General features: G+C 40.7%; 1 protein-coding gene across 1 annotated transcript; it reads left to right on the top strand.

Moving 5' to 3' along the window:
- The first annotated feature begins 4,018 nt into the window (after nt 1-4,018).
- Nucleotides 4,019-12,826, top strand: DEPDC7 (DEP domain containing 7). The gene is made up of 9 exons (XM_035328437.1): nt 4,019-4,146; nt 5,845-6,232; nt 8,179-8,309; nt 9,176-9,365; nt 10,164-10,378; nt 11,712-11,854; nt 12,047-12,172; nt 12,264-12,342; nt 12,509-12,826. Exons 1-9 carry the CDS (start codon nt 4,074-4,076, stop codon nt 12,721-12,723), a joined length of 1,560 nt encoding a protein of 519 aa, XP_035184328.1. The 5' UTR covers nt 4,019-4,073; the 3' UTR covers nt 12,724-12,826.
- Nucleotides 12,827-14,309: the final 1,483 nt, after the last annotated feature.

Here is a 14,309-nt window from a genome sequence, read left to right as displayed (position 1 = left end):
TAGCTATGTATTTATTTTGAGATTAAAAAAGGCTGAAGAGAAAGTTTGCTAACTTTCATGGGACAGTTTCAGTATCAAAACATATAACAGGCTTTATATTTTCATGTGAAGAAATTGGGGAGATATGATAGTGTTGTGGCAATTGTAACTTAAAAAAAAATATCTATAAAACTGAAGCTGTTGATTTTCCTTACAGATTTATGTGAGAGCATGAACCATATGCTGAAATTTATCTCATTTGTGAATGGAATAGAGCAACATTTTAGGGGCTTAATGTTCAAAATGTTCTCTTTTCATCAGCTTCAGCACACTGCAATGAATACAGGCATTGTTGATATTTAAGTGGGGGGGAAAAAAAGAGTAACTGTTCTAAATAAGTGGAATATTTATCTGAATTTTTATGGTAAGCATTATTTGATATGCTTTTTCAGAAACAAAGCCATGAAGACTGAGTCTACTAGAACCTTGCAATCATGGCAATAAAATTTTATGTATATGCAAATTCAAACTGTGTTGAAATGTGCTTCGAAGTTTATATTGTTATGGGAAGAAATCTGAAATCTGAAGAAACGTCTGCTATTAAAACAGATAGTCTTCTATAGTCTGACATTTGTTTATGAGATGTCAGATCGGCATGTGAAATGTACAGACTATGTTAATCCTTCAGAAAAGTGGGATATAAATTCTTTTGAAAATAAGCACTATGATAGTATTGTTCTGCAAGAATGCCTGTTTCTTGGTCTGTCAATTTTCAGCGACAAGTCAATCTTTTCTAATTTTTGGCACTTAAATATAAAAAATATTTTGGACGTTGAACACTTCTTGGCTTTGGAACATTTTTATTTTCCAGATTTGGGGTCTTAAGTTTTAAGAAAGTGAGACAAACTTTTTCCTTCATTTCTTTCAAGAACGCATAGCATTTCCTAATTCCCTAACTAAGCATTGATCTGCCTTAGATACAACAGCACTCTGTATTTTCTCTTATTATGCCTCCATCTTCTTAAGCAACATGTCCTCCAACTTTTGTCTTTTCAATAATGATATTGAAAGACTCAGTCATACAACCATTTCATACTCCATGACGTCTAGTATTCAATTCTCTCTCCTTCATTTGTGCCCAGAATGCCTGGAAATTACAGGTGCACTCTCATCCAAATACACTGGTCCAACTTCCAAGCTCATTATGGAAAAAGCTAGACAGCACTTAACATACTTAAAGGTATTCAACAGTTTCTCACTTTGTGATTCAAGTTTTAATTTTGCTGTCTCTCTCCCCATAATCAGAGGAGATCTGGATAGGTGTGAGAGCCCACATTATCCTTTATCATCCTTATCCTCAAGCAAACCTGTAGCTGAAATGAGTGAGTGAATCAGATCCTGAGCAGCAGACATGCCTGAAATTGTGGCTGTTGAATATACTGTTTCTGCTGTGTGCTTCTAATGAAACCCCAAGGTTCTTACATAAGTTTTCAAGGATTTCCACGAGTCTGCAGTTTGTAAATTCTTAAAAACATAGATCGTGTTCTTACTCGCGATGTAGTCAGATGGAGCTTTTCTAGAAGACTTCAAAATCAGATCAAAACAGAATTTTCTTCTGGTGTTTCTCACTATAAACATTCCATGTAACAGTTTTAAAGAGTTTAATACAACTGTACAAATTAGGACTCAGTTGCACAACTTGTTAAAATCAATTTTAATCACCCTAACTAGATCACAGAATTGTTGTTCTGCCTGAACAACTTCACATAATACTTTTAGATAGAAAGCCAACAGCAGAGCTGTATGTACCATCAAACTTAATTCAGTGGAACTGTTTATAATCTCCTTTGCCTCACCCTACAAACGACGCTTTGATAAATTTACCTACAGCAGCATATGTCTCTGTATGTAGTCCTGTATTGTTACTCTATATTTTTCAGGGGAAGTGCTTTTGGAACAAGGTACTGTTCCACGTGTATATAGGAATGCCACTAAGTTGGCCCTCAATAATTTGGAGGATGAATGATGTTAATTATGACTTTATAACTGGCATTCTTTTGTGCATCCTGCCTTCAACTTTACAAAGGTTCATCTGGGGAAAACATAGTGGAAGGTGAAGCTGTTGCATGTTGCACTTCCATCCTCAGATCTTTCCACTACAGTCTAAGGAACCACGCCAGCTTAAAATGTCTGTAGTGGCTGAATAAGATGTCATTCTTTAAAATGGCTATATGAAAGCATACATTATTCTAAATAACTAAAATAATATATATTTATCCACCCACGTAGATCTGTGCTTTAGGAAAGCATTTTATGGTAATGTTCCTGTAATACAAAAAGCTGAAGAGTTTTTTTTAATACCCTGTGACAGCAGATACTGTTTGACAACAGCCGGCTGACCAGGCAGTAGCTGTCACCTGGCCACCAGTGTCTCTTAGCTCTTCATAGCATTAGAGGGTAGGGGGAAAACATGGAGGCAAAGACAGAAATCTGTCTGCTGATCACTTAGTAAGAAAATACAGGGGTGGGGAAGCTTATAAACGTTTAGATGAGCAGATGGCCGTGCATTAAACCTGGTTCACTCATGAGGTGTAGCATGCTTGTATTTGTCCTCCCATTTGAACAGGTCGTTTGTAGGTCTAAGTTTTCTCAAGATTACAGCAAATCCATTGCAGCATGATTGACAGCATTAATTTTCACAGTTATTGAAATAAAGCTTTTTTTAAAAAAAAAAAAAAAAAAAAGTACTTGGGCATTTACTGACATGCAGATAAATTTATCTCACTATTTTGGCAGTGCTAGACCTAGCATCAAACCTTTACAAAGTAAGGAATAATAATATATCATATAAATCCATATTGATCTATGCATTACTTGGTTTTATTAGGTTCTTAATAGCAACTGTTGAAACAGACACCTGTGAGTCAGAACTATTTTTTGTCTTCCCATTGTCTCCCAAGAATGAAATCCATATTTGCCACTTCCTATTGATGAAAGTCAGCATCAACTTTCATTTTCAAAGGCCAGCAGTTGGCTACAGTTTGAATAGATTCCTTTTTCTCTAGGTTTAAGACTTCTTTATCTGAAAAAAATTAACAGGAGGAACTTCCACTCTTAGAACAGCGTGGTTAAGTACCTTACCACTCCGTCAACAAAACGTGAAGAAGTGTTTGCCGTAAGAGCTTGTGGTATCTAGTTCCCTGTGACCAGTTCTCACAGCTTAAAATGAAATCCATTGTTTATTCACTTGGATACGATGAACAAACTTAGAGCACCCTTACTGTGCAAACTGGGGGTGTGACACACAAGGGTAAAAAAAGGCAAAACTGAACCGTGCTGGAGAGCTTGCAAGGACCTGCTCCTTGCAGAATGAGCTAGGGTTTCACAACGGATTTCATTCTGCAAGACCAAAGTTCCATAATCAGAGACTTCAAAATGATTTTTTTGGCATTGCTTAAATATTAAAAATGATAAAATGGAAACATTACGTACTTACTTGTTTGTGTATCATGGAGTTCAGTTTGGCTTGTCTGCTATTGAAATGAGAGATATATATATATAGGTAGTTAAGTAGTTGGTGTGTGTATATATATATATATATATATGTTGTCTTGATATAGGACTAAGTACTTCAGACATACCAGAGAACGACAATGGCTCTCGGTTATTTCCTGCAGACAGAAACAAAACACTTATTACCCTGACAGTGATTTTAATTCAAATTAAAGCGACAAGCCTCATGCTCCAACGAGCGGCTGGCAAAAGCCCTAGAGGAAAACCGCCCCCGTCCGTGGCTGCTCGGGACCGGCGCCCGTCCTCGGGGCGTTGCGGCCGGTGAGCGCCGAGGCGAGCTCCGCCTGAGGCGGGCCGTGACCGTTACGAGGGCCGCTCTAAGGGGCCGGGGCCCGGCAGCACGCGGGCGGCCGTTCAAACGCCGCCCTTGCCCCGCCCCTTATGCCCCGGCGCAGCCAATGAGACGGGCGCGGGCGCGCTGGCCCCGCCCCCCGGCGGGCTACCTCCGGCGGGCGGCGCGCGGCGGGGCAGTGCGTGACGGGGCGGCGAGCCGAGCGGAGCGGAGCGGGAGCGAGCTGGGCATGGCTACGGTGCGGGAGAAGGCGGCGGCACTGAGCCTTGGCGCCGTCTGCAGCCCTGCCGCTAGGCCGACGGGTACGGGGTACCTGGTGGGGGGTAGGGGTGGAGGTGAGGTCGGCCTGGTGTGGCTGCCGGGGCTCTGTCCGGGTTCCGTTGGCTGGGGGGCGGCTGGCGGTGTGTCAGTGTGGTGATTTCTGAGCTGGGCTTGCTGGCTTCTCAAGTACCTCGGTGTGGGGCTGCTCAGTGTGCGTGCTCCTGTGTTCTGTCAGCTCTGTGGTGTTATCAAGCAGAGGTATTTTCAATGTGTGTTTCGTCCCGCTCCTTCAAGCTTTGGAAAATAGATTCCAGCACGCTTCTACTTACTCTGTGCTAGTACCTTGTATTAAAAAGTTTTATTTTCTGACGTTTCAGAAAGTACGTGTCTGTTTGAGAGCTGCTGTGTGCATAGCTGTTGCTGTACTGTATTTTGTTGGTGTATCTGAATGCTATTATACCACGTTCCCCCTATCATCTGTATTGCCCCACAAATGCTCTCTTACTCTCCTCTTCCAACTTGCTGGTGTTTGGCCTCCCGGGCAGATGGAGGCCAGCTGGAAACTCTGGTGCCCGAAATGGAATACAATTCTCTAACTAGTGCCTCTTCAGACGGAACAGAAAAAATATCTCCTGTATCTTTGTGGAAAATGTTCATGGTAATATGTTCCAGAACAAATTGCGTGTTGTTTTTTTCTTCTTAAACACTGCATCACACTGTTAATTCATTAGGTTTGAGGTCTGTCATAACCCCAGATGGCTTTCTGTAGGATTGCTGCCAACTCTTCATTCCTTATTTTGTACTTCAGCATTTGATTTGTCTCTTTGTCCCTTTGCTTTGCTTTATCTCTTTGCAAATTACTCATCTGATTTACTGACAAACATATATTCTAGTCTCTCTGGAGGCTGCAGCTCCTAGCAGCTAGGTGCCACCTGCAGAATTTACAAGCGTGTTCTGTCTCAAGTCCTTGCTGAGGCTGATTATAGCCTCTGGCCACACAGTTGCTAGCATGATTTTTCTTAACTTGAAATTGGTAAATGAGTAATAGTTCAGTGGTTTTATTGAGGGAGGGAAGACTGGTTGGCTCAAGGAAGTGGCACTGAGTACACAGAGCATGAATCCCGGTTTGAGCTGGGACGACAGAGGGCTGCTCTGTGGGGTAAATGTCCAGTGCACCATGTCTCAAGGACTTCTGATCTTATTACTGCTTAGCACGTCACTGTCTGCCTAGTGTGTACACAGTCTCGAAGGCCCAAGGGATGTCTCTCCTCATCCCTGCTTCCCTGTCTCCCTTCCCAGCTGTATACTTTTTGTCTCTGTTACTGAAAGTGGTGAGCTTTGTATGTACGGTTAGCTCTCAGTCTTGTGGAACAAGCGTGCTTAGGAGTAGGTCCTGCAAGTGCATCCACTGGGTGATGGAAGAGTACACAGCAAGGCAGTGTCACAGAGTGTCAGCCTGGAGAAGTAAAAGCTGCTTATTATGAAAGCCCCAGGCTATGGTAATGAGAGCAACCGCCAGGGTGAGTTACGTTGGTATGGTGCAGACAGACTTGCCAGGAGAGGAAGGCTCAAGAACTAATATTTTGTTGTAGGCTGGTTCAGCACAATACAAATTAGAAGCCTCAGACTTCTTAAATCCTCCTATGTTTCATGAAAGCCAGTAGCCGGGGAGGGGAAAGTTCTCCTCTAATTGCTGTACAAGTTCAGTCATTATGATCTTTCTGTTCTTGTATCATTAGGCTTTAGTTTAGCACAAAAACCCTTTGGAGCAACTTATGTGTGGAGCAGCATTATCAGTGCACTTCAGACTCAAGTGGAAGTGAAAAAGCGTCGCCAGAACCTGAAGTGCTACCATGACTGTTTCATTGGTTCCGATGCGGTGGATGTTGTGTTTGCCCATCTCCTACAGAACAAGTATTTTGGGGACGTTGATATTTCCCGTGCTAAAATAGTGCGAGTGTGTCAAGCGCTAATGGACTACAAAGTCTTTGAGGCTGTTTCGACTAGAGTCTTTGGAAAAGACAAGCGGTCTGTATTTGAAGACAGTAGCAATAGTCTCTACAGATTCACAAACATCTCAAGCCAAACGGATATTGATAAAGATTACCAGCAGTGTACACCACAAAGGTGAGTACGTAACGCAGCATGGAGATAACACTTCTCTACTGGAAGACTTCTTATGCCTTTTGGGGGAAGGAGAAGAACAAGAGGGACATTGTAGTTACAGGGCTGGGGGTGGGGAGTAGCTACCCGATGGATGTTTGTGTGTAGAAGATATGTAGAAATCAGCAATTTGAGTAAATAATTCAATCTGCATAGTTACTTATTTTCTGTCCCTTATCACATTGCCTTCACGGAAGGGGGAGTAGGTAGAAGGTGAGTGTGTTGCAGATACTTATCTATTAGGATCTAAGCCAGTATAACCAACTGGTGTTCAGATGTTTCACACTGGCTAATGAAATGGACTGTGCCACTGTGCACTTAGCTGTGGCATAAGCTAGTAATCCATCCAGCTTTTAAGGGAAAAAACAGGTGAAATTGCTTGCTGCTTTCATCATCTTAGCTTGACTAGGCTTCAGATTTAACTTTCTGAAATGTTTTCAGCTGTTCCTCTGTGTGCATATGGTTTGTTCCTTGGCTAGGTAGCAGGCTACAATGTTGTTATGCTGTTGCATGCCAACATAGATCCAGAGGGAAGTGTGATTGCTAGGGCTTGTTCCTCTGCCTCTTCAGAAGTGGGTAAAGAAAACCCTGCTACTAACTAAACTGTCACAAAACAGCATACATTGCAATGTAGGTAACAATTTGCTTAAAAAAACAACAACTTGCTTTTAGTGGTTTTTGTGTCAAGTGTTTGTCTCAGAATGTATTCTGACACTGTTGCAAGAACTTCGCTTCAGGTGGTTATTTCTGTAGTTTGGGAAACATACACTTTTAAAAATCACGAGTGATACTGACTTGACCAAAAATAATTGCTCATGATCGTTGTGTTTGAGAGTAGCAAACATTTAAAAACTTGAGTGCATCAACTCAACTGGTCAGAAAATTCTAGAAGTGGAAATGAAGAATGGTTAGGCCCTCGGTCATGCTTCCCACCCCCTGCCTCTTTAGGACTAGGTCTCCTCCTCTGCTAATACAAACTGTCCCAAGTCTCTAGAATTCTTGTGTTCTTCCCAGATAGAGAATTAAAACCACTTGAACGAAGTATGATATTTATAATGCTTAAAGACACATGCATCATGATCAGTACCAGACATATATATATCAGACAAACACTTGTGAAGGAAGATAATTCATCTGTTTGTGTAGAATGAAGGTGTTAGGTGTTTTTTTCTTCTGGGAAGGGTGCTGATCCACTGGATAACCTTTCTTCATTTAGTGAAACGAACAAATCCATTAATACATATGGATTGTCACATAAATGTCAAATAATTGACATCAAAAAGGGTTTTGCAGAGTCCTAAACAAAAAATACGTAGAATTGAAATTAAACAAATATGCTTGGAGGAATAGTGATTTTATGGCTGGAGTTTCTCTGTTTGATAGCATATGAAGTCAGTTATGAGAAGAACCAGCTAACACACAAGAATGGGTAACAGGTTTCTGACATCTTTTGTTAGTTGATGGCAGGAACTAGCCTGCTAGCTTTAGGAGTGGTGTTTTGGGGCAACCACCTAATTTTTTCAAGAACAACTCTTAATTTTTGGCCTCATTTCACCATTAGGAATAGAATTTGAAACCTTTAGACTTGGGGGGGAACTTTGCATGTGTTACTTGTATATAAATTTCTCTCCATGACCATTTCCTCTCGTGTGCTCTGTGGTAACTGACGTAGCTTGCCGATGCCAGGTGTGACAAGCTCCAAGGGAGGAACTATGTACTTGCATGCAACTATTGCACACAACTCATTCTTTAAGATATTGCACACCCTCTTGTGCAGCTTGGGCAGAGAAAGTATGTGTCGGGGGGGTATTTTATATTTAATGTCAGATGGATATTCATATCTGGGTGTGCTGTTCTGTTATCCATATGTATGGATGAGAATATATATATAAATATTTTTTTTATCTCAGACAGCAGAAGAGCATGTTGTTTAACCCTACTCCTGTCAAAGCAGAAAGCTTGGAAGATCTCTGGGAAAACTTGAGTTTAAAGCCTGCAAATACCCCTCACGTAAATGTCTCGGAAAGCTTGTCCCGTCAAGGTAAGACAAATAATCCCCCAGTTATTTGTGTGGAAAACAGCTGTAGGACTAACAAAACTTATGGCTGGAATGCAGATGGAGTCAAACTCTCATAGTATTTTGTTTTGAACACCATGTCATAACAAAGGCATGTTATATTTGTTGCAGGCGTGCTTTTAACCTTTTTATTTTATCAGACAGGACTCACCTGCTGTTGAAATAAATCCGTGTTGTACTTTATGGGGAAGAATACACAACTATGTGGATCCTAACTGGAGTTAGGAACATTCTACACGTTTAACCCCCTGCAGTACATTCATGCCTGACTTAAAGGCAATTGTCTGCTGTTAGCTAAAACTCTTCCCTAGCCTTTCAACAACGCACCTGCGCCATCCAGCTCACCTTCTGTACTGTGTGAAACTGTTACTGACAACTCATGTCTTCTCCAACAAAGCTATTATCTGCTGTGGCTTTTTTCCATTTGGCTTGAAATGTTAATGCATCCTAGAACTCTCAAAACTTGAGCCAAATCATAACTGAGGAAGCTGTGATAAGGACAGCGTGTCACTGCTACACTGTTCTTCTGTTATCTAGAACAAAGACTGCTTGCGAGTTAGGGCACAAAGAATGTAAGGCACTTCAGACTTACCCAAAGAGCAGTTCTCCTACACTTGCAGTTAACCAAACAAATGGCTAATACTTTCCTTTAGTGGTGATAAAAGCACTTACGTGATAAGGGACACCCTTTTTCTGCTACTGTAAGTCTTTATTTTGGAAAACTTAATCTCTTAGATTACGGGTGGTAGGAGGAAGGGGAGTTGGCATTTTCCTAATCTTCTTTTCGCATTTGCTTGATCTGTGTGATTTGTGTATTCTGCCCTTTCCAGTTATTAATGAAGTATGGCAAGAACAAACGATTGCTCGTCTGCTGCAGCTTGTAGACCTTCCACTCCTGGACTCCTTACTTGAGCACCAAGCAGTCAGACCTCAGCTTCCACAACCAAAGAAAGCGACTGGATACATCATCACAAGTAACTACCTAGACAGAGAAATTCTCAAGGCTTTCAGTGACTCACAGTAAGTATTCATTGCTCACCTCTGAGAGCAGAATGTTGTTCAAAGTTGCATACAAATGTTATGCACAGATTATCTTAAGTAGAAATGTAATAGTCTGTGGTACTGTAAAAAGGATGTGAAAAGGCGGATTTCTCCTTATCTGTTAGATTAGATTCAGTAGTAAAAAGAAGTTGCTAAACTCTAAATTTAGAAGTAGGTGAGGCAATTTCTGCTGAACACTAGAGTTTTGGAAGGCAATGATGGTATTTAATAATATTTGGGGAGGACTATTGTTTGTTGCACTGAGGGGTTGAAAAGTAGACTATTTTGCTACCATCTAGAAGTTGTTTTCTTTAAAAAAAGATTACCTATGAGGAAGTAGTTTAACTACTTCACCTTTTAAAAATACTAACAGAAAACTGAGCCTGAAACTGTATAAATACTGTTAAAAGTACAGGCTGAAAAAACTCTTACCAAGATCAAGGCTCAGGTTTCTATTTATCTAGCAATAGTTTTATCCTTGTCTATAACAGCAGAGGACGTCACTAGCTTTAGGTTTAACTACTTATAACTGTTATGTATTTAATCAAGATGAACAATTAGTAACCTACCCAGCTAAACGAAGAGGCATATGGCTATGATCTAACTGAGTGGGTTGGGAAAGCGTCCTTGTTGTACCGGGTTGTAATGTATTGAAGTACCTACACATGCAGTGGCCAGTGACTAGAAACCAGTCTACTTGCTTCCAGTGGTAGTGTGCACCAACTCTGAAAAGTGCCAGTAAGTACGACTGCAAAATTAAACCCTTTTGTCTTCCAGAACAGATGAATGGCTCTCAGCAGCAATAGATTGCCTGGAATATCTTCCAGATCACATGGTGGTAGATATTAGTAGAAACTTGCCTGATCAACCAGACAAAGCAGATGCATGGAAACTACTGTTGTTTGAAAATATTGGTAGATATTACGGTCAGAAAAAGGAGCCACTGTTAAGCCATGCGCCTGAAATTCATCCAGGAATTGCAGAACTATTAGGTAAGTATAACTAGTTCCTGAGCTTATGTGAGATACATACTGACAAACTGAGTATTTACTACAGCAGCTAAGCTTGAAGTTTGACTTCTGCAGGTTTTTTTTAACAGTCTTTATGACCAGAGATTTTGAAATAATGAGGAATTTCCAGTCCTGACTATGTGCAGTTCAGTAGCTTGTGTTCCATTCTGTGTGGAATGGCTGTGAAAATGAAACACTGTAATTTGGTAGTGCTTCGTGTCCATGGAAACTAAATATCCTTGGGAAATTAATATTAGGTCATATTTACAGTTCAATATTTAGACCACAGAACATGAAGCCAGAGCTGAGTGGATGCTTTATACACAGGTCATAGCTCTCCCCCTTGATGTCCATAGAGATGTCAGTTTCTTAAATGTTATGTTTAAACGGTACTTTAGCCATCTTCTGATGGTTTACATTAAAGGCAGCTATAATGAGGTGGGAATCAGGATCTTCTCCCAAACACCAAATTATAAGACGAGGGGAAATGGCCTCAAGTTGAGCCAGGGGAGGTTTAGGTTGGACATGAGGAGGTTGGACACTCCATTTACTGAAAGAGTTGTGTTGTGTTGGAATAGGCTGTGCAGGGAAGTGGTTAAGTTATCTCTGGAAGTCTTAAAGAATCATGTAGGTGTAGAACCCAGTGGCATGGTTTAGTGGTGGACTTCAGTACTAAGTTACAGGTTGGACTAGATGATCTTAGAGGTCTCTTTCAACCTGAATGATTCTATGATTTAGTTCTCAACATCTCATCCCTGCTCTCCCTTTCTTCGGTCTTTCTCTTCCTTGACTATTCTTTTGCATATTGATGGGAATATTTTTCATTTATATCCTGTACTTCCTGCCTATAAGGTAAAGAGAAAAGACCTGCTTAATTTAAATAGACATCTAAAACTTGTATTCAGCATAGTAAAGCCAAATAAATTAAAACTTAGCAAAGCTCTACAAAATGGTTTGCAATTAATTCATTAAGCTAGCCCATTTATCTAGGCTATTTTCCTTATTTCTTGAGAGTTCTTTATTTCCACAGTGAGAAGTCACTTGCTTAACAAAACCACTTTCCTTTTTCATTATTTCAGCTGTGTTGAATGGAGTGTGAACTGTAATTGAGCTTAATTGAAAATGTGCTGTCTTAAATAGCAGGCTAAAAGCCTGGGTGCAGGCTGTTCTCAAGATTGTGTGCAAACAGCTATCATCAGCCTCTGGGAATTAATGGGGTTTTGTTTAGAGGGGTGAAGTCTTCAGTGTCAAAATCACGTGTTTTATTATAATATTTAAATAATTATGGCAATAGATACCTTTATTTTTTCCCCAGTGAATGGGAAGATGGAACAATCCTTAGAAGCTCTTCAACTCTATTTGAAACTTCTAGACAGCCAAATCAGGGAGGAGTTCAGGAGGTTACTGTACTTCATGGCTGTTGCAGCACATAATTCTGAGCTCAAACTACAGGAGGAGGTAAATATGCATACTGAACTGTTGTGTTACTTTATGTTTATTGAAATCTAGATATCCCAGTTACAGGTCAGAAAACACTTGTGGCTTAAATATGTCTACAGAAAAAGATTCTAAAAAAGAAAAGATGATGCCCTGCCCTCTTTTAAATGGGGAGAATAATTCTCCTGGTTATTGTTTCATATTACTCTTCAGAGTGACAACAGGATGGTTGTGAAAAGAACATTCTCTAAAGCTATTATCAACAATAAATCCTTATCCAGAGGGAAAACTGATCTTCTGATCTTGTTCCTGGTGGATCACCAAAAAGATGTGTTAAAGGTAAAAGCTAGACAATGACAAGACTGATCTTGTATGTTTGTGCAGAATTGCCTGTTCTAAGCTGTTTGACTGTCTTCTCTCTTTATTAAAGATCCCAGGGACACTGCATAAAATGGTCAGCAATAAACTGTTGGCTTTGCAGAAAGGCCAAGACCCTAGTAAGATAACAGGTAAGCTAAAACCAAGCTGCTTATTCTTGTCATTCCCCCAGATGCAAAATAAAGGGGAACGAGATGATGTAAAAAGACTTTAAACAATGATCAACTTGACTCTTAAAGAAGACAATCTGTAGAATCTATGGTGTTAGCTGTCTAAATGTCTCATGTTTCCTTCTAGGCTATACCTTTTGTGAAAAGCTTGATGAAAGAGAGTATCGCTCCAGTACAGAGAAGACCACAAAAGCTGAGCTATTGTCTCTACTGAAAGCTATTGATGAAGATTCAAAGCTCTCTGACAAAGAGAGAAAGAGACTGCTAGGTCAGTTTCACAGTACTAATCCAAGTATTTTTATGCAATATTTTGGAGACAGAGTTAATGACCTGTGTGTGTGATTTTAAATATGTATTACTTTGTATACTGCATCATTGTAAACACTGATATATTTGTAAATCTTTTGTATTCATGTATCTAATAAAATTATTTTGTGGAAATAGATGGAATTTGTGTAATTATTACCAAGACTAATGGTACCCAGGATGTGCCTGTAGGGCAAAAATCTCTTTTCCTTACTGAAAGCCAATCCTATTCACTGCTTCAGTTCAAGCATTACAGTTGCTGAGATAGGGGATGCTTCTCCATGTGTTCTTCTTTTTGAAGTGGAATTTTAAGCTGAATACCTGTTCTTAACTGGCCTGTACTTTTAAGTCAGTGAAGTTACACTGATCTCTGATTTGTTGTGCAATGGACAGAGCAGACGTAACGTCTTCTGCTTGACGTGTAATGTCTTCTGCTTGATGTTCCACAGCTTTCCTTAAAGCTTGACAGCCACCTACACTGTGTATGTAGATCACAAATTATTGTGCTGTTTTAAGCCAAAATGCCACTCTATTGAGGAATAGCCAGGGCTCTTTTTCCCCAACTGAATCCTAGTCTGTACCCTAAACTTCTGTTGCCTCTCCTGAGATGTAAAGGTATAAAGATATTCTGGAGTTGTAGACTGTCTCACTTCAGTTACTATAGAACAAACTTCCTATGGCTAGCAATCATCATCCTTGTACTATTCTACAGTCTTGGTAGCTATTCCTGATGTTACCAGCTGTAATTAGAAAAAGGTTGGAACAAATGAAAGGCTGTTGGGTGGTCTTATGACTGTATTTTACCTATGCATACTCTTCAGTGCCAATCTCCAGGTAACACAGACACTTGCAAGTGGGGAGAACACAGGGCCTGATCAGAGATCTCATTTCAACTCCTGTGCAGTTAGGCAGTTGGCTGGCATCCTCACAGAGATCAGTTACTGTTGCAAGAAGTCACAAATTGTTCCATAACCCATCTGGTTAGAAAATCCTAACATATCCACTGTGCTTAGAGCTACATTCTCTTCTATTAGGGCAAGAGGCTAGTTTAAATTGGATGCTTTGCTTTGTAGCCTGATAGATGGGGCATGGAAGATAACCATGAAAATGAAGTAGTGGTATAATACACAGTCGGTTATGCATACTGCTTTTATAAACAAAGCCCTATGTGAGATAGCACTCTCTAGCATATTGCTAAGCAACTCTTCAGTCATGTGTGGTGTCTGGTACCACTGGCTATTGCTTCTCCAATGCGCTATCCTTGAAAGTGAGATGATGTGGTAAGGCAAGGTGGCATCGTATTCCCGTGGGTGGAATTCAAAGGAGGGAGGCTTACTCTGGCTGAGGTATTTTCTTGTCCTGATTTCTTGAAACAGAAACGGGTCTTTTCTTAGAGGCTTTTTTTCCCCCCACTTAGAAAGGAGCACTAAAAGATGATCAGGTCTTGAAAAGACTGGTACAAGCTGATGGTGCAGCAGCAGCACCTTACTTCAGTTCCTACCCGGCGCGGGTTGCCTTTGCCGCCGCGAGGCTGAGTCTCTCTCGGGGCTCTGTGGGCGCCGTGAACCTGGGGGATGCCGGCGAGCCCCCGGGCTGGAGCGCGTCCATTCGCGAAGGCCCCA

Source organism: Oxyura jamaicensis, chromosome 5 (genome assembly GCF_011077185.1).
Source record: "Oxyura jamaicensis isolate SHBP4307 breed ruddy duck chromosome 5, BPBGC_Ojam_1.0, whole genome shotgun sequence".
NCBI lineage: Eukaryota > Metazoa > Chordata > Aves > Anseriformes > Anatidae > Oxyura > Oxyura jamaicensis.
This window is presented reverse-complemented; position numbering and strand designations above follow the sequence as displayed.